Raw genomic sequence first — 20,363 nt, 5'->3', positions numbered from 1 at the left:
TCTATTTCAGTTAGAATATTACACTCAGTTAACGTTAGCTATGTCAGTTAAAAACCCAAACTCATAGAAACAAAAGAGTAGAATGGGGGTTGTCAGTAGCCGGGAGATGGGGGACATGGGGATATTTGATCAAAGGGTATAAACTTATAAGGTGAATGAGTTCTAGGAGTCTGACGTACAGCATGGTGACTATAATCAATAGTACTGTGTTATATATTTGAAAGTTGCTAGGAGAATAGATCTTAAATGTTCTTACCATACACATAAAAAATGGTAATTATGTGAGGTGATGGATATGTTAACTAACCTTATTATAATAGTCATTTCTCAATATATATGTGTATCCATCTCATTGTACACCTTAAACCTATACAATATTGTATATCAATTATATCTCAATGAACCTGGGAGAAAAACTATGTCAGTCTTAATAATATTAATGATCACCAAATTCAGAGGGTATTCATCTTTTAAATAGATATTTAGGTTTGTATTTAGCATTAATCAGCTGCAAGTCCCCCCATACACAAAGAGGCAACAAAAATTGCCAATAATCAGCTCCTTTACTGACTTTTGAACTGTGGTGTTGCAGAAGACTCTTGAGAGTCCCTTGGACTGCAAGGAGATCCAACCAGTCCATCCTAAAGGAGATCAGTCCTGGGTGTTCATTGGAAGGACTGATGCTGAAGCTGAAACTCCAATACTTTGGCCACCTCATGCAGAGTTGACTCATTGTAAAAGACCCTGATGCTGGGAGGGACTGGGTGCAGGAGGAGAAGGGGACGACAGAGGATGAGATGGCTGGATGGCATCACCGACTTGATGGACATGAGTTTGAATAAACTCCGGGAGTTGGTGATAGACAGGAAGGCCTGGCGTGCTGTGATTCATGGGGTCGCAGAGTCAGACACGGCTGAGTGACTGAACTGAACTTACTGACTTTGAACCTGTTGAATATTAGTTCCATAGTGCTATTTATGTACATTTTCTTAAGACCAGACTGCAGTCTCTCTCAGGAAGAAATAACTAGTTGCAGATTTGTGAATCAGATGCCTGTTTTGGATTTTACTGAGGGAAATTAGTCAAAAGATTAAGTCCCTTGCAATAAATTTAAATGTTACTTGGAAGTAAGGCTGTGTTCTTTCTATCAGATACAGACTTAAAAATTCAAACATTTTGGAGAAATTCAAAGACACAGGTTAACTGCCAAATACCAGTAAAAGTAGGAAGATATTAAGTAAACCAGCATTTGACTAGATCAATTACAAATCAATAACATTCTTTTCCATTGTGGATATTAGCTATCAGTAGAATGTACATGTACATGCATGCACATATCTAAGTGTAATATATATTGATAAAATTAATATAAGTACATTTGGATCTAGGAACGTTCCTAGAGAAAATGAATCTTCATCTGAGAGTTGTGTGTAACTCTTCAGTATATTTGGGGATAACTCATTCAGAAGTTTTACAATCAGAATGATTATGTATTGAGAAAAAGTTAATTATGAAAGTCAGTATATGTTGACTACCTACCACTGTTGAGGTCTGTATACAGTTGATTAGTTAGCTTCTGCCTTTTAGGAAACAAATTCATCTGGGGAAGTGATGTGAACATAAATAAAAGAGGGGAAAGTGTGTTTTAAGTGAAATAGTAAGTGCTGTGGGAACTCAGGAGAGATTACTTCTACTTGAAGAATCAGGGACCGCTTCATAGAAAAGGTTGTGTATTTGTTTCCTAGGGCTGCCATAACAGACTGCCACAGACTGGGTGACTTAAAACAACAAAAATTTATTCTCTCACGGTTCTTTAGGCTAGAACCTGAATGCAAGGTGTCGATGGGGCCGTGCTCCCTTTGAGACTTTGAGTAGAATTCTTTCCCTTGCCTCTTCCTGCTGCTGCTGCTGCCTCTTCCTAGCTTCCATCAATTCTTGACATTTCTTGCTTTGTGGCTACATCACTCCAGTTTCTGTCTCTGTTGTCACATAGCATTCTACCTTTGTGCCTCTGTATCCTCTGTATTTCTCTCTTATAAGGGCACTAGTCCTATTGGATTGGGGGTCTACCTCATCTTAACTAATTGCATCTGTAGTGATTACAGATCAGGTTACATTCTGTGGTACTGAGGGTTAGGATTTTAAGTATATTTGGGGAGATGAGATTGAACTTAAAACAGGTGACCTGATACGGAAGTATTAAATTAAAATTTACTAATTAAATGGAAGAGTAAAACTGGAACGAACTGAGTTAAGGAAAGAAGAACTAAGGAAATGATGGACATAGTAGATTGTAAGGAATATTTAGGAAATGAGATAAAGAAGTCTGGTTTGCTGGTGTATTGAGGAGTTGTGAGAAGATGAAGGCAGAGTAAATGCATTGAGGTCCTAGGTACCAGATCTCAGATATTTGAGTGCTGCTGAGTGGGTAGTGTGTGGGAGCAGGATAGCCTTGCAGCGTTTTGAAACGGTGGATAACTAATTCAGACTTTGGATAATTAATTCAAGCTTTAGGGAGATTCTGTGATCAGGTGAACTTGATAAGGATAAGATTCTGTGATCAGGATAAACAAATGGTTAGTGACTTAACACACCCAGCCTCCCTCATTTGCCTATGCCAGTAACTTTTCACCAGGACAGTCCAGAAATTCCCCATAGACAGAAAACACCACCACAGCACACGAGGATTTTACTAGCCTCTTGGTCAGTCGTCTGTGGGCATTGAGACACATCTGCTTTTTTAGGGTCTCTATTCTATTCAAAAGCCTCTCTTTGGATTTATAATCATGTTGTTCTTCATTTTTCCTTCAAAATCACCGATTTTCCATCCTGTTTTTTACCTCTTGATTTTTCTCTGAACCATTTTCAGTTTCTTTCCATGTCTTTTAAAAACATCTGACTAATGGAAAGAATTGAGGAAGATTCTGTACTATCCAAGCCAGTGATACTCTTTTCTGTATCCTTTCAATGATAGTTTTGATGACTTTTGTCCACAATAGGACTTTATTTAAATTATGACTGTTCATTCAAATTGTGGTCAACAGCCGAGCTCAGGTGTGTTTCCTTCTTTGTGCCCAGGCATTTCTTCCTGGTTCTGTATTTGCATCTCACATATTTTCTCTAAGAGCATGTGTCTTCATGACATTTAAAAAAATTACATTTGAATATTACAAACAAACATAACTTCCTAGTCATCATATGCATACGGTCTTTTCATATAGTTTTTTATAGTTTTCTTTCATTTGGCATTATATTGATACACTTTTCTACATGTCAACATAGTCATCATTTTTAATGAATCCACAATAAAGTTTAAATACTCTTTGGTTATTTGGCATTTGGATGGTTTCCAGTTTGTTTTTATTTTTGATTTACAATTCTAAATGATACTACTCTTAACAGCTTTTTATCCCCCCGCCCCATTTTTTTCTTAGACTATATTCCCTAAAATAATTCAGTTCTGTCTAAGGATATCACTTTTTCACTATGTTGTTAGATTATTCATTAGAAAACTACCAGTTTATACAGTTTTACTATAGTTAACAGTAGATTTTAGAGTGTTTTTCTTCTAGTGTAATAGTGATTGAGGCCTCCCTAATGACACAGTGCGTAAAGAATCCACCTGCAATGCAGGAGACACAGATTTGGTCCCTATGTGAGGAAGATCCTCTGGAGGAGGGCATGGCAGCCCACTCCAGTATTCTTGCCTGGAGAATCCCATGGACTGAGGAGCCTGACAGGCTACAGTCCAAAGAGTTGGACAAGACTGAGCATCTAAGCAGGCTCACACACGTAATAGTGATATATCACAGTTTTGTGGGATTTTTGGTATTTTAAATGTTTTATTATGAAAAAAAAAATTCAAACACTCCAAAAAGATCCTTCCAGAAATAGTTCAATGAACAATTCAGTATGTTGCCATACACTTACTAATATACTTCTTAGGTTAAACCTTTTTAAAATAAAGACATCATAATAGTATGCCTTTAAATACTTTAGCATGCGTCTCTTACAAATAAGAACATTTTCCTACATTGTTGCAACACCATTATCACAGGGAACAAAATTATCAATAATTCCTGAATGTTTCAGACATTAAGTTTGTATTTGTTTCTCCAGTTGTTTCTATAATGACTTTTACAACTGACTTATTCGAAGTAGAATCAAATTAAGAACTATGCATTGTATTTGTATTTGTTATTTTTGTAGTCTTTTTTTTTTTAATATGAAGCGATTCCCATTTCTTATCTGCTCCCTCACCTCCCCCTACCCCCTCAAGGCATTGATTTGTTGAGACCTGAGCATTTTTCTTGTTTGTCCCACATCCTGGATATGCCTGATTGTTTTCTTTGTGGCATTTAACTTGTTCCTTGTATTTTCCTTAACTGGAAGGTTTAAGACTTGATTAGATTGTAGCCTAACATTTTGACAAAAATATTTAATACATTTTTTTACATCGCATTATATCACGAGGTGCATAAGTGTCTGGTTTTCCCCTGTTGATGTTAACTTTGATCATAGGGTTAAGATTGTGACTGCCAGATCTCTCCTGTGAAGTTGCATTTTTGTGTGTGTGTGTGACTAGAAAATATGTTTTTTATGAGTATTTTTTAGTCTTGAACTAGTTTTTCATTCATTTGACCGTTTGTTCAGTGTAGATTTGATATTTTCCTTTTAAGCTTATACTGTGCATTTAAAAATTTTATATAGTGTAATAAAGAATGATGCATTATAAAAGATAAATTTCAAATTTCAAGGTATAGCTTAAATCAAGTATAATTTAACCAAGAAAAACCTTACAGATTGCAGATATACATACAGTAGGGGGCATTTCTTTGACAGAATCCTGTGATGTTTGCTTTTTACAAAAGCATTGTAAGCAGGCAAAACTAAGAGGCGTAAAGCTCTTGAATAAAACAATTTCTTTTTCTTTTTGAAAGGAGTTAAGTCCTGAATTCATAAGTTGTTTTACAAACCCAACCCCAAAACTCTCAGAATTTATTTTTGCTTCTTGTCCTCTTCAGTATTTCATTTGGCTGTCTTTATCAACTTTGCCAGTTCTTTATCAACTTTAAATAGGTATTTTGTGTATTTGGGGTCTTAATCCCTTTTTTGACATGTGGTACAAATATATTATCCCAGTCTCTCAGTTGGCTTTTGACTTTGCGGTTTGTTCTACATATAGATTACTTTAATTATCTAATCATGCCTGTCAGTCTTTTTCTTTATAATTTCTAGGTTCGTGTCTTGGTCACCACCATTCCACCGAAGTTAATAATTCTAATCTTTTTTCTATATTTTTGTCTTGTTAAGTTTTAATTTTGTTTTTCTCGTTTTTGCAACTTGGGCAGAAATTTCTTTGTTGTTTAATATAAATGAGCCTATTTATTATGCTACTGAATTTCTTCTCTTGATCAAAAACTTCTTTCTTCACTGTTTAGGGATATAATTATTTTAAACAATCTCTCTTGATTTTGAAGAAATGCTTTTCTGGTTTTTCTAAGTCAATTTGGATGCTCTACCTGTGTTTGAAAGTAATAGTGTATTCATCTAATAACAATTCTGTCTGCAGGTTTGCCAGGTATATTCTGGGTCATCAATTATGATGAAATGGGGTAGCTACAGAACTCGAAAGCTGATCTAAGGAGTTAAGTGTTTGATTTTTAAAAGAAAGTGACAATTATAAGAGTATAAAGCAAAAAAAAAAAAAGGCTGACGAAACTGTCTTTGAATACACTTGACTCTCCTTTCCGTGGGTTCCTCATCTGCAGATTCAACCAGCCGGAGATTGAAAACATTCTCCCCCCAAATTCCAGAAAGTTCTAAAAAGCAAGACTTGAATTTCTCAAGACTGGAAACTATTTACCTTGTATTTACAACTGTTTTGACAACTGTTCACATATCAGTTACATTGTATTAGGTATTATAGGTAATCTAAAGATGATTCCTAGTATATGGATCGGATGTGTTGTTGTATGCAAATACTACATCATTTTATGTGAGGGACTTGAGCATCTGCAGATGTTGGTTTTGAGGGGGTGGTCCTGGAGTCAATCCCTCGTGGATACTGAGGATGACTGTATGCTAAGACAGTGGAGAAAAAGAAACACTGGCAGACTCTTAGAATGATGGTCTAAGGACTTTTTGTAATTTAGAGCCCAGATTTCATGATTTAACAGTTTCTTGTTAGAAACTTAATAGAGAAAGAAAGCCATTGTTCTCTAAAGTTGTTTTCCAACACTTTCTTAAGTCAGGGCAACATTCATTATCATTATATAACATACTTTGCTGCTCCTTTTAAAATGAAGTATTTCTTTTGAAAGAAGTGTCATACATGAAATGAAAGACTTCCCTCCTACTGAGAAGCTTTGGACAAATTATTTACTTGGGCCTTAATTTTTTTGTCTGTTCAATGAGGGTATTGGACCTGGGGCCCTCTGATATTGCTCAGAATCTCATCAAGTTATGTTTAGGGATTTTTAAAAAAAATTATTAGTTCCTACGTTGTAAGATTTGGTCAACATTTCAGTGTCATTTGTATATTACAGCATGGATTAAAAGACTAGAATTTTTTTATTTTTTTTTTTGGCCTTGCGGCAGGCAGGATCTTAGTTTCCCAACCAGGGATCAGATTCATGTCCCCTGCTTTGGGAGTGTGGGAGCTTAACCACTGGACCACCAGGGAAATTTCCTCTTGCACTGTTTTTTGACTGAAGCTTTATTCTGAATGAAAGAACGTGGTGGTTCACAATTAGAACATGATGTGTAGTGTAGTTTTTTTCTAAACTTTACTTTATCCTCTTACTGTGGTATCTAACAAGATGGGAAAACTCTCACTGAGTCTCTGACTTACTCTGCTGATTATGCTCAATTAAAATTATAACTACAGTTGACCTTTGAACAACATGGTCTGACTGTGCCAATCCACTTATATGCAGATTTTTTTCAGTTAATACATACTGCAGTACTACACATCCATACTTGGTAGAATCCATGAATGTAAAACCACAAGTATGGAGGGCTGACGGTAAACTTATACTCAGATTTTTGAATGCTCCTGGGATCAGACCACCTAACTCCTGAGCTGTTCAAGGGTCAACTGTATGTATCTGTGTTAGTTTAGGGATTTCAAATTTTGTATTTCACACATTTTTCCCACAAATATTTATTTTATTATGAGGCTTCATAAATTATACATATGTTGCATCTGTTCTTTTATGAATATGAAATATAAGACAAATGAAAAGAGAGACTTGGAGGTAAAGATTGTATTTCACAAATTTATCTTTTGTTTCTTATACTATTAATAAAATGTCAGGATTGAAATTTATATTTAATGTTAATATTCCCTAATCTCTTAAATTATCTATTATGCCTACAAAGAGCAAACCAGGATTTTTACAGTAGTGAAATGCCAGTCTCCTCAACAGGCATTTTGTTAATCTTTTCAGGGCACTAAGTTTCTGTGACTTGACTGGAGGTTTACATAAATTTTCCCTTGGGATCCCTGGACTTAGGAACAGGAAACATATAAGAGTTTTATAAGAATCTTATGAAATGATGTAGGGAGGATAGAATTGGATCTTACACTAGTTGTGCCATGGCAGATTGTCTTTGACAGTTTATATTTAACTGGGTATTAATACAGTTTTAAAAATGCCTTATATTGAAACATTGAAAGCTATGTAGTTTAAAGGCTAACTTAACATTTAAAGCAGTATAAGTGTAATATCCAGACCTAGGCATTCATGAAAATCTTATTTAAATTATCCATTCCATATTTTTTTTTGTTTCTTATATAGTAACTTCAGGAGCAGGAATCTATTTAGTAGAGAACCTGATGCATAGTAGGTGATTGGTAAAGGGAGGTTGAACAAATGCATCCATTGAAAGTATTCAAATTATAATAAATTAGAAATTATGAAAAAAGAAATTATGAGGGACTTCTTTACACATATATTTTCCATTTAAAAAACTATGTTGTGTTCTTTAAGTCTGAAATGATTTCAAAATGTAAAGTTTAACTCATGCAAAAAAGTGGTGATGTTGGTGGTAGTGAGGATATTGTTTATATTATTTGCATCTAGACCACAAACCTAGGAGATTTGTATTTTATACAAGCTGAAGAATATACTTGTGTTTGGAGAAGGAAATGGCAACCCACTCCAGTACTCTTGCCTAGAAAATCCCACCGATAGAGGAGCCTGGTAGTCTACATTCCATGGGGTTGCAAAGAGTTGGACAGGACTGAGCGACTTCACTTTCACTTTCATGAGGCAGATGACCGAGGAATTCTAGGATTCTTACTTTACAAATACTTAAAACAGCCTTTTACCTCGTTGCAACCGAGAAAGCAACATGGGTCACCAGCAGCTCTACTGGAGCCATCCAAGAAAATTCAGCCAGGGTTCTCGCTCTTGCCGGGTCTGCTCAAACCGGCACGGTCTGATCCGGAAATACGGCCTCAATATGTGCCGCCAGTGTTTCCACCAGTATGCGAAGGACATCGGCTTCATTAAGTTGGACTAACTGAACTTCCTTAGATGGCTCATCCAGCACATCACCCCTAGGCGGAAATAATACTAGCTCTTTGTATATAAAATAAAAGTTGTCAAAACTTCAAAAAAAAAAAATACTTAAAACATATGAGTAGCGAGAGTATTTGTTAAAGTGAAACCATGTGTTTGTTGTTGTGTGTGCATGTTTAGTCATGTCTGACTCTGTGATCCCATGGACTATAACCTGCCAGATTTCTCTGTCCATAGAATTTTCCATGTTAGAATACTGGAGTGGGTTGCCATTTCCTACTCTAGGGGGATAAATAGTCCTTGAGTTTTCTTAAACACCTAGAAGGAACCTGTAATCCTCTTTAGTTCTAGCTTAGTGATCCATCCTCTCATTTTATAATTTATGAATCGTAGGGCTTCCCAGGTGGCACAGTGGTAAAGAATTCACTTGCCAATGCAGGAGGTGCAGGAGACACGGGTTCTGTCCCTGGGTCAGGAAGATCCCCTAGAAAAGGACATGGCAACCCACTCCAGTATTCTTGCCTGGGAGATTCCATGGACAGAGGAGCCTGGCCCTGGGGTCACAAGGATTCAGATGTGATTGAGCACACACAGGCACAGAGAGATTGCACCCTGCCCCAATTCATAGAACTTTATGGGAAGGTCACAACTAGAACTTGGAGCACACTCATCCTGCCATGCTCACCCTAGCTCTTTTTTCATTCTGTCACCCTCTGTTTCACAGTTGTGAACCCAGGACATCTGTGTTTTCCATTTGTTTACTTGTTTGTTTTTTGCAGTTGTCATTTGTAATAATTTTTTTTCAGAGAATAAGTAGGAGAGTAAATGTTAAATTTAAAAGTTTAATATTATTACCTTATTTACAGTTTTATAACAGAACGAGTAGGAAAATAACTTGAAGGACTAAGTCAGTAGCTAACTACGTATGTGACCTAGGGCAAATCTTGTAGCCTCTGTGAGACTGTATCTGCTACTTTCTTAGAATCCTTCGGGGCTTCTGCCCAGAAGAAATATTTCTGTTTTTTTTTTTTTTCTTCAGTATTTGTCACTGAAAGTATAACACAATGCAAAGTGTACAAGTCGTAACGATAGTGAATTATAAAATGAACATACTTGTATAACCATTGCTGTTGTATTTTGAAAAAGCTTCCTTGGTGATTATAATAAGCTTTCCTTTAAAAGAAATCACTGGACTTGGGGCTGTAGGTAATGTCATGTTTTTTACAACTCTTTCTAGAGTGAAATTAGCAGAAACGGGGTAGAGAGAAGGAATTTGTCCAGTCACAAAAATGTACTTTGAATAGGTTTATTTTGATTATATTAAGTCTTGTCTTTCTGATGTTTCTTTTCTTCCTCTTTGCCCTTTTTCCTTTCTGTCTAGGTCCTGGATGGAATGGAGAGGGCTCCTACTCAACCTCTAACTATCTTTTCTGAAAGTGGTCAGAGAGTTCTTAAACAGGTCTGTTGATTCTGTAGTATACAAATGCAAGTTTGAGTTATAAAATATTTGGTTTCAACCTAAACAAAGGATTGAATTAAGAAGTAGCCTTTTTAAAAAAGAAGCCATTTTGATCTCAGTGTCCACAGGGTATTTACTTTAGCAAGCTGCATTTGGCATGTGAATTGGACCCAAAGTAACTCAATTAAAAAGATCTGTTTAATAGAAAAGCAGTTGTCATGTCTTTATCAGTTATGTTGGTTATATATAATATGGCAGAATTCTTTGTTGGTTTCTGGAAAATAACAGGAAAAGATGAAAAAGTGAGTATCTTAGTTGTCTGTGATTCTGGTGGAGAATGGAGGCATGGAAAAATCCAAGAAGGAAAATAATTATTTGGCTCTCTTGGTGATATTCTCAGAATTCATAACACTGGGGAAAACAATCACAGCTACCTTTACCTTGCAAATCTCTCATTCAGGGAAGGGCAAGTACATACAGGCTTTGGTTTTTTTTTTCTTTCTGTTTTTCTTTCTTTTACCTCACTCTGTATCACCATGAATGAACTTTATCATTATTCAGACAGATAAAAACTCAAGCTTAGTGATTTTCCAAACTTGTCTTTACTCTGGAATCTCCAGCAGAACTTTGCAAAGTACTGATGTCTTTGTTCTACCTCCCAACCACCACTGCACCCCAGGTTGTAATTTAATTGGCCTGGGGGTATGGCCTAGGAATTTTTAAAAGATCCCAACAGGATTCTGAAGTGCCGACAAGTTTAGGAACCACTGTTCTAGCTAGTTAAAGCAGATCTGGCCACTATGCAACTTGTGACTTTTTTGTGTAAATATTTGGGTAAATATATGAATAAAGGACAAATATTTTTATTTGAAAATCCTGTTCTTTAAACCTAAATTCTTACCAGAATGTAAGCTTCATAAAAGCAGGTACCATGTATATATTTTCTTCCCCATTATATCATTAACATTTAAAGCAATAACCTGCATGTATGCTTAAGTATTTGTTAAGTGGGTGAATGAACCTATCATTCTTTAGTGAACTGAGTATGCTTTTACCTAGTACACAAGTGGTCTGAGATACAGGGTGGTGGTGGTGGTGGTGAAGAGTCCAGCCTCTGTGACTGACTGACTAGCTCTAGTCACAGCTCTGTCACTTAGAAGCTGTCGGACGTTAAGCAAGTTGTATGGTATATCTTGGGCTTCTCTGGTGGCTCAGTGGTAAAGAATCTGCCTGTTAATGTAGGAGATGCCGTTTTGATCCCTGGGTTGGGAAGATCCCCCGAAGAAGGAAGTGGTAACCCACTTCAGTATTCTTGCCTGGGAAATTCCACGGACAGAGGAGCCTGGTGGGCTGTAGTCCATGGGGATGCAAAAGAGTCGGATACAACTGAGCAACTAAACAACAAAACTGGTATATCTCACTTGTTAAGAAACTGCCAGTTTATTTATTTATTTTAAAATATTTCTTTATTTCTTTTGCTGCACTGGGTCTTAGTTGTAGCACGTGGGATCTTTAGTTGCAGCTTGTGAACTCTTAGCTGTGGCATGTGGGATCTAGTTCTCTGACCAGGGATCAAGAATTCCCAGCAGGGATCTGCATTGGGAGCACAGAGTCTTAGCCACTGGACTACCAGGGCCAAACAGTTTAAAAAGATGTGAATGTTCAGCAGAATTTCCAAGGAGGGTGCATTAGTTATCTGTTGTTGCATAACAAATTACCACAAATTTAGCCGCTTGAAACATATATTTATTAGGGCACAGTTCCCAGAAGTCAGGAGTTTGGACACAGTTTAGGTGGGCCCTCTGTATCAGGGTCTCGCAGGCAGCAGTCAGGGTGTCAGCCAGGGATGGAGTCATCTCAGTGATTGACTGAAGAAGGATTTCCTTTAAGCTTACTTGGTTGTTGGCAGGATTTACTTCGTCAAGGGGTGTTGGATTTTTAAGGCCTTGGTTTCTTATTGGCTATTGGCTGGAGACAGTTGTCAGTTCCTTACCTTGTAGCCCCTCCAGCGTGGCAAGCTGAAAAGGCGGTAGAGTCTCCTAGGGAGATGGAAGTCTCATTCTTTTGTAACCTAATCATGGAAATGCCACTGTATACATTTGGCTATAAGTAAGTCACTAGGCTAGCCCACGTTCAGGGGGAGGAAGAGGGGCAGGGGTGATTATACCAGGGCATGAATACCAGGAGGCTGGGATAATTGGTGGCCATCTTAAATGTCTGTCTACCACAAGAGACATGGCTTAGTGCCAGGCTGGGACTCAGTGGGGTATTAAAGGGAGTAGGGGTAGTGAGGAATAGTTTGTGAAATTTTCTTTACCTTCCCCGTATCAGACTATATCTTTCTTCCTTCTGTCTTTAACATTAGCTCCTCTCCCCTTCAAGAACGGAGACATAATACAAAGATCATTCTCACAGTGAGATTTTAATCTTGAGTGGGTGGTGTGTGTGTATGTTTTAAGATTCAACTAAGGCTTCTCCCTGTATCATTTAGTGTTTATATATGCATGTATTTTTTTAAAAACATTTTGTCATGGAACTTGAGACAGATACAAAAGTAGAATGCTATCCTGAACCCCCATGTACCTTTCACCCACCTTCAACAATTTATTTTTTACTAATCTTACATGTATTATTTATACATAGCAAGATGTGCAGTTTGAGTTTCGATAGATGTGTATATCCCCACAATAAAGATATAGAACATTTTCACTCGAAAGGTGCCTCATCCTTGTGTAATCAGTCCCCACCCCAATCCGAGACAAGTACCCATCTGATGCCTATTGCTGTAGGTTGGTTTTGCCTACTAGAACGCCATAGAAATATTCTTTTGATCACCATGAAGTTTTTGATATTCATTCATGTTGTTGCATGTATCAGCGGTTCAGAATTCTTCAGCTTTGGCACTGTGGACATTTTGAAAAGGATGATTCTTTGTCTTGGAGATTGTCCCGTGCATGTGGGGTTATTCAGTAGCATCCCTGACTGCTATCCACTAGAAGCCATTAGCACTTCCCTCTCCAGTGGTAACAGTCAGAAATGTGTCCAGACTTTGCCAGATGTCCAGTGGAGAACAAAATCCCCTCCCTACTCTACTTGAAAATCATTTCAGTATTATTATTTGTCAGTATTCTACTATAGGAATATACTTCAGTTTATCCACTTACTAACTGATAGACCTGTCCTGAAGTAAGAAGGCAGAAAAATAGCCTTTTACCTGGGTATGGTATGTGCTAAGTCACTTCAGTCATGTCCGACTCTTTGCGACCCTTTATATGGTAGCCCTTCATGCTCCTCTGTCCATGGGATTCTCCGGGCAGGAATACTAGAGTGGATTGCCATACCCTCCCCCAGGGGCTATTCCCAGCCCAGGGATCAAACCTGCATCTCATGTCTACCTGCATTGGCAGGTGGGTTCTTTACCACTTGTGCTACCTGGGAAACAAAGTCTCTCAGTCGTGTCCGACTCTTCACGACTCCAGGGACTGTAGCCTGCCAGGCTCCTGTGTCTATGGACTTTTCCAGGCCAGAATACTGGAGTGGGTAGCCATGCCCTTCTTCAGGGGATCTTCCCAACCCAGGGATCGAACCCAGGTCTCCCACATGGCAGGCGGATTCTTTACCAGCTGAGCTACCAGGGAAGCCCTGGAAGCCCGTACAAAGGGAAGTTATTTGGTGGTTTAAAATAGTGAAGTACTGTTACTTGCTACAGCACCTTGGAGAAATAAAACTAAGTGAAAGAAGCCAGTCACAGAAGACCACTTATTGTATGGTTCTTATGGTATGCTGCTGCTGCTAAGTCGCTTCAGTCGTGTTTGACTCTGTGCCACCCCATAGACGGCAGCCCACCAGGCTCTGCCATCCCTGGGATTCTCCAGGCAAGAACACTGGAGTGGGTTGCCATTTCCTTCTCCAATGCATGAAAGTGAAAAGTGAAAGCGAGTGAAGTCGCTTCGCGACCCCATGGACTGCAGCCTACCAGGCTCTCCGTCCATGGGATTTTCCAGGCAAGAGTACTGGAGTGGGTTGTCATTGTCTTCTCCACTTATTGTATGAGGTATCTCGAATAGACCAATGTTCCTTGACCTAGCCTAAAACTCTTTATCCTTTAATGGGGAGGGGCAGGTAACCCATTAAATTAATGACAGAGCATATTAGAAAAATTGTTCATAGTACTCAAATAAAGATCATGGTGACTGATAGTAATTTTTACTTTGTACCTTATCTTCCTTTTGAATAATTTTTAAAAAAATAACATTAATCATATTTATAATATGATGAGCACAATAGAGAATAGAAATGCTATGGACCTAACAGAAGCAGAAGATATTAAGAAGAGGTGGCAAAAATACACAGAAGAGCTATATAAAAAAGATCTTCACGACCCGGATAATCACGATGATGTGATCACTCACCTAGAGCCAGACATCATGGAATGTGAAGTCAGGTGGGCCTTAGGAAGCATCACTACGCACAAAACTAGTGGAGGTGATGGAATTCCAGTTGAGCTATTTCAAATCCTGAAAGATGATGTTGTGAAAGTGCTGCACTCAGTATGCCAGCAAATTTGGAAAACTCACCAGTGGCCACAGGACTGGAAAAGGTCAGTTTTCATTCCAATCCCAAAGAAAGGCAATGCCAAAGAATGTTCAAACTACCACACAATTGCACTCATCCCACACTAGCAAAGTAATACTCAAAATTCTCCAAGCCAGACTTGAACTTCAGCTGTTGAAGTTCAGGTGAACTGTGAACTTCCAGATGTCCAAGCTGGTTTTAGAAAAGGCAGAGGAACCAGAGATCAAATTGCCAACATCCGCTGGATCATCGAAAAAGCAAGAGAGTTCCAGAAAAACATCTACTTCTGTTTTATTGACTATGCCAAAGCCTTTGACTATGTGTATCACAACAAACTCTGGAAAATTATTCAAGAGATGAGAATACCAGACCACCTGACCTGCTTCCTGAGAAGTCTGTATGCAGGTCAAGAAGCAACAGTTAGAACTGGACATGGAACAACAGACTGGTTCCAAATCAGGAAAGGAGTATGTCAAGGCTGTATATGTCACCCTGCTTATTTAACTTATATGCAGACTACATCATGCAAAATGCCGGACTGGATGAAGCACAAGCTGGAATCAAGATTGCTGGGAGAAATATCAGTAACCTCAGATATGCAGATAACACCACGCTTATGGCAGAAAGCAAAGAAGAACTAAAGAGCCTCTTGATCAAAGTGAAAGAGACGAGTGAAAAAGTTGGTTTAAAGCTCAACATTCAGAAAACTAAGATCATGGCATGTGGTCCGATCACTTCATGGCAAATAGATGGGGCAACAGTGGAAACAGTGGCTGACTATTTTGGGGGGCTCCAAAATCACTGCAAATGGTGACTACAGCCATGAAATTAAAAGACGCTTGCTCCTTGGAAGGAAAGTTATGACCAACCTAGACAGCATATTAAAAAGCAGAGACATAACTTGACCAACAAAGGTCTATCTAGTCAAAGCTATGTTTTTTCCAGTGGTCATGTATGGATGTAAGAATTGGACTATAAAGAAAGCTGAGTGCCGAAGAATTGATGCTTTTGAACTGTGGTGTTGGAGAAGACTCTTGAGAGTCCATTGGACAGCAAGGAGATCCAACCAGTCCATCCTATATGAAATCAGTCCTGAATAGTCATTGGAAGGACTGATGCTGAAGCTGAAACTCCAATACTTTGGCCACCTGATGCAAAGACATGACTCATTGAAAAAGATTCTGATGCTGGGAAAGATTGAAGGCAGGAGGAGAAGGGGATGACAAAGGATGAGGTGGTTGGATGGAATCACCGACTCATTGGACATGAGTTTGGGTAAACTCCAGGAGTTGGTGATGGATGGAGACCTGGCTTGCTGCAGTCCATGGTGTCGCAAAGAGTTGGACACGACTGAGTGACTGAACTGAACTGATATTTATAATAACTATTTAGACTTAGTCTTATGTTTGTGTTTATGTTTGAGGAGGGCATGGCAACCCACTCTAGTATTTTTACCTGGGGAATCCCAATGGACAGAGGAGCCTGGAGGGCTGCGGTCTATGGGGTTGCAAAGAGTCAGACATGACTGAGCGACTAAGCACAGCACAGCAGTCTTATGTTTAACTGATTGCATTTTTCCTTCCTATTCTCAAGGTCTTTGTTTTTGGTTAATTATATTCAGACAATGTAGTTTTTATGTACTTTTTAATAAAAAGTACATGATTGGTATACATCTGAAAGTATCATGTTGATTTCACACTGAATGACAACTTGGTGGGGAAGGGAGCAGAATTATTAGGTCACCTTGTTTTTTCCATTCTTAATTCTTTAATATATTGCCATATCTTCCAGTCTTGCAAACCAAAAATCTGTGGCCAGACCAAATTTTGGTCTCCTGTGTATGACTTCTTTTTTCTTTATTGGTTGATTGTGGGGCATTTTCTTTATCCTTAAAATCTGAAAGTTTCACTAGAATAAATCCAGTCACTCTCTTTTTAGTAATTTTGCTGGTCTTTTGTGAGCTCTTTTGATCTGGAGATGCAGAACATTCTTTGACCCAGGAAAGTTTACATTTCCTTTTAGAAAATCTTTGATGATTATTTCTGTCCGTTTGTTTCCAAGATAGCAAATTAGTTGAAGTTTATTTCTCTCTTCTCTTCTTATCAGTCCTCTCTCATACTTTTCATTATTTGTCCTTTCCTACTCTATTCTGAAAGAAATTTTGAATTTGTTGTCCCTGTGTTTCTAATAAAGTATTCTGCTCTTTACTTTTCTAGTAAAGATTTGAATTCTGCTTTGGTATATTTGTAATTTTTACCTTTCTTTTCCCCCTGTCACATTTATTCCTGCATCTCAACTAGCTTCTTTCATTTCTGCCTGTGAACTTTGAGCTCTTATTTCAATGTGCTTTATCAAGTTTGTTAAGAGCAATGTAGTTGATTTCTAAAATTTAACCGATTGCTCCTTATATTTTCATTTTCTGGATTACAGAGGCAGAGTTTCTCTTCTTTTATGTTGCAGAAAGTTTTCCTGTCTCTCCCCTCAATTCTTCCTTGAGTAAGGAGAGGGGTATACAGGTCTAGCGTGTGCCAGATAGGGTAAACTGGTTGCTTCATTGGCTGCTTGGTAACTATTTAAGGTGTTAAACTAAAGGACTAATTGATTCACATAGTTTCTGAATACTTTCGAGTGTCCAGCAGTCATTTATGTGTTTCCTGCTGGATTGAGTAGAGGAAATTCCTTCCTTTGGCCTGGTAATTTTACTTTGAAAAAGATGATTTTTTGTTATTGTTGATAATTTGAAGTCTAGGCTACAAAAAAATGATTTCCAGTATGTAATGCTCAGGGCTTTTGCTATCTCAGCCCTTCCTGCATTTGCCTTCAGATCTCAGGGTGAATGTACTACTTTGTATGTTACAGAATCTGAAGTACAGAAGGAAGGTTGTAGGTATATAATACTAATAGCACTGACTGTTTTAAGTGAATCTCTTACAGAAGGGTAATGTAACTTAGCATTGCCATTGCTGCCTCTGGAGAAAGCTGTTTAGGAACAGGTAGTTGGAGGAAGTTAGAAATTTGTTGCTATCCTCCTGGCTCCCATTTGTGCCTGCTCTTCGGCAGAAAAGTCATTTTTTAGTCCAGCTGCTGTTTGAGCAGCAGCCCTAGTTGCCAGTGCTGTTAATAACTTTGAGTCTCAGTGTGTCCTTAAGTATATCAATGAAAAATTAGGGTAGAGGTGATGGTAGAGATGAACCAGGCATTGTTTGGTAGCCTCCATTTTAGCTCCCAGCTTACTGTTAATTTTTTGAAAGAAGGAAGATGAGAGAAGAGTGGAGAATAGGCACTAGTGGAAGAAGGAAGAGTTTTAAATATCTTGTACCAAATTAGTTGCAATTTCTAAGGGAAATGTGATAACATTGAAATCAAATAGTCAAGATTTAAAATACTCTTGGTTAGTCTTTGTTTTAAAGCTTATTTTGTTTGATACAAGTCTTGTTACCCCAGCTTTCTTTTTATTTTCATGCAATACCTTATTTCATACCCTCATGTTCGGTCTTTGTTTTTTTTTTAGATCTGATATGAGTCTCTTGAAGGCATTGTGTATCTGGGTCTTGTTTTTGTATCTATTTAGCTACTCTGTGTCTTTTGAGTGGAGCATTTAGCCATTCAGGTTTGAAGTTATTGATGGTATGTACTTACTGCCATTTGTTTATTTTATTCTGATTGTTTTGTAATTCTTTTGTGTTCCTTCTTTTTTTCTCTCTCTCTTCCCTTGTGATTTGATGACTATCTTTAGTGTTATGTTTGGATTCCTTTCTATTTTGCATGTTTGTATTATAGATTTTTGCTTTGTGATTACCATGAGATTCATATATAACTCTGTGGGTGTGTAAATTAAGTTCAAACACATTCTAACAACTCTGCATTCTTACTCCCTCCCCAACCACGTTTAATGTTTTGACATTATATTTTACCTCTTCTTGTTTTGTATATCCCTTAACTACTTACTATGGATAGAAATGATTTACTACTTTTACCTTTTAACCTTCCCACTAGTTTTATATGTGGTTGATCTGCCTTTACTGTATGCTTTCCTTTACAGTATGCTTTCCTTTACAAATAAGTTTTTTTTGTTTTGTTTTGTTTTGTTTTTACCATGCCACGCAGCTTTCAGGATCTTAGTTCGCCAACGAGAGGTCAGATCTGTTCCCCCTCCAGTGGAAGCGCAGAATCCTAACCACTGGATTGCCAGGGAATTCCTCATAATTCTGATATTTCTAGTTGTGGTCTTTTCTTTTTAGAGAAATCCTTATAACATTTCTTGTAAAGCCAGTTTAGTGACACTGAACTTTTAGCTTTTGCTTATCTGCACAACTCTTCATCTCTACTTCAAATCTGAATGATAGCCTTGCTGGGTAAGCTATTTTGGGTTGTAGGTTTCTTCCTTTCATCTCTTTGATTATATCATGCCACTTGCTTCTGGTCTGTAAAGTTTCTGCTGAAAACAGCTCGTGGTCCTGTGAGAATTCCTTTGTATGTAACCATTTGCATTTTCTCTTGCTGCCTTTTTTTTTTTCTTCTTTTTTGTTCATGCTGTGTGGCTTGTGGGATCTCAGGTTCACAAGCAGGGATTGAACCCCAACAAAGGCAGTGAAAGAGCTGAATCCTAACCACTAGACAACCGGGAACTGCCAAGTCTTGCTGCTTTTAAGATTCTGTCTTTTTTTTTTTTTTTTTTTTACCACAAATAAGATCTTTTATTTGTCACCATTAAGAGTCTGCATTTTAAACCGATTCTTGGACTGGTGGCTCGTATCCATCAGCTCGTTCAACTTTAGCACCTGTCTCGTCCCCAGTAGCTTTTCTAGAACTACTACCTTCACCATGTAGCTCCATGAGTTTTCCCAATTCAAATTTGGGGTTCTTCAGCATTTTTACTTTTCTAATGAAGACATCATGGAGTGGATAAACAGATTGGCAAGCCTTTTCTATGTTCTTTCCAATGCTATCTGGAATCAGTTTATTGACCACCTCTTTCAAATTGTTTGTGTGCACCTCTCGGGTCATGATCTCCATCATCTTGCAGATCTGGCACACCTGCTGATGCTGGGCATAAGAGGTCTTCCGGATCTGATTGTTGCACTTTTTAGTAAAACCCACACAGAACAGACGAAGCAAGTAACCATCGGTAGTCTTGACATCAACGTGAGCTTCAATCATGGTCTGCCATTTTTTGACCATGGAGCACATTTTGTCACGGGTAAGATCCATACTGTGAAAATTAGTCAGGCAGTTTTTGCCCTGAACATCCTCAGTAATTAGCTTGAATTTTCTAAATGCTACTTCATCATTCTGCAGATCAGCAAGACTCACTTCAAAAACATGACCTTTGAGGCCATCAGATGCGATTTTGGTTCCTTGAGTTCTCGTGACCAGTGTTTTCCCAATATTCCTTATATTGAACATAGCTGGTGCTTTCACATCATACCAATCTTTTTTAGAAAATGGGTCAACCACTTTCTTCTTGGCTCTCTTTTTGCCTCCTTTCGTAAGGCGCTTGTTCTTGCCGACCGCCATGGTGCCGCTCAAAGAGCCAAAAAGGCTCTCTTTGTCTTTAACTTTTGCCGTTTTAATTATAGTATATCTTGGTGTGGACCTCTTTGGGTTCATCTTGTTTGGGACTCTGTACTAAGTCCTAGATGTGGATGTCTGTGTCCTTTCCCAGGTTAGGGAAGTTTTCAACTCTAATTTTTCAAATAAATTCTCTACCCTTTTCTGTCTTCTCCTGTTTGGGCCTCTAAACTGCTAATGTTACTATGCTTGCAGTTTTCCAAGAGATTTCTTAAGCTATTCTCGTTTTC

The 20,363-nt window shown here is 38.1% G+C and overlaps 3 protein-coding genes across 9 annotated transcripts in view; 2 read left to right on the top strand and 1 right to left on the bottom strand.

Annotated features, from left to right (window-relative positions):
* Window positions 1-20,363, top strand: part of NCOA6 (nuclear receptor coactivator 6) — a 91,865-nt gene that overhangs the window by 6,671 nt on the left and 64,831 nt on the right. Inside the window, exon 2 of one of the 7 annotated variants that reach the window (XM_043884760.1) lies at window positions 9,910-9,987. The exons of the other annotated variants lie outside the window; for them this stretch is intronic. The gene's annotated coding sequence lies outside the window, so the exon portion shown is untranslated. The remainder of the gene's footprint in view (window positions 1-9,909; window positions 9,988-20,363) is intronic. 7 annotated transcript variants of the gene reach the window in all.
* LOC122682062 (40S ribosomal protein S29-like) lies at window positions 6,439-8,633 on the top strand. The gene has a single exon (XM_043884771.1). The coding sequence runs from the start codon at window positions 8,359-8,361 to the stop codon at window positions 8,527-8,529; it is 171 nt and encodes a 56-aa protein (XP_043740706.1). The 5' UTR covers window positions 6,439-8,358; the 3' UTR covers window positions 8,530-8,633.
* Window positions 19,245-20,082, bottom strand: LOC122682060 (40S ribosomal protein S3a-like). Its single transcript, XM_043884766.1, has one exon. It carries the CDS (start codon window positions 20,077-20,079, stop codon window positions 19,288-19,290), a length of 792 nt encoding a protein of 263 aa, XP_043740701.1. The 5' UTR covers window positions 20,080-20,082; the 3' UTR covers window positions 19,245-19,287.

Source organism: Cervus elaphus, chromosome 23 (assembly GCF_910594005.1).
Source record: "Cervus elaphus chromosome 23, mCerEla1.1, whole genome shotgun sequence".
In the NCBI taxonomy this organism is placed as follows: domain Eukaryota; kingdom Metazoa; phylum Chordata; class Mammalia; order Artiodactyla; family Cervidae; genus Cervus; species Cervus elaphus.
Note: the sequence above shows the minus strand (reverse complement) of the source record. Positions and strands in the feature narration are given on the sequence as shown.

Coding starts and splice junctions, on each gene's coding strand:
- LOC122682060 (XM_043884766.1), bottom strand. CDS start 20,079: ATGGCGGTCGGCAAGAACAAGCGCCTTACGAAAGGAGGCAAAAAGAGA.
- LOC122682062 (XM_043884771.1), top strand. CDS start 8,359: ATGGGTCACCAGCAGCTCTACTGGAGCCATCCAAGAAAATTCAGCCAG.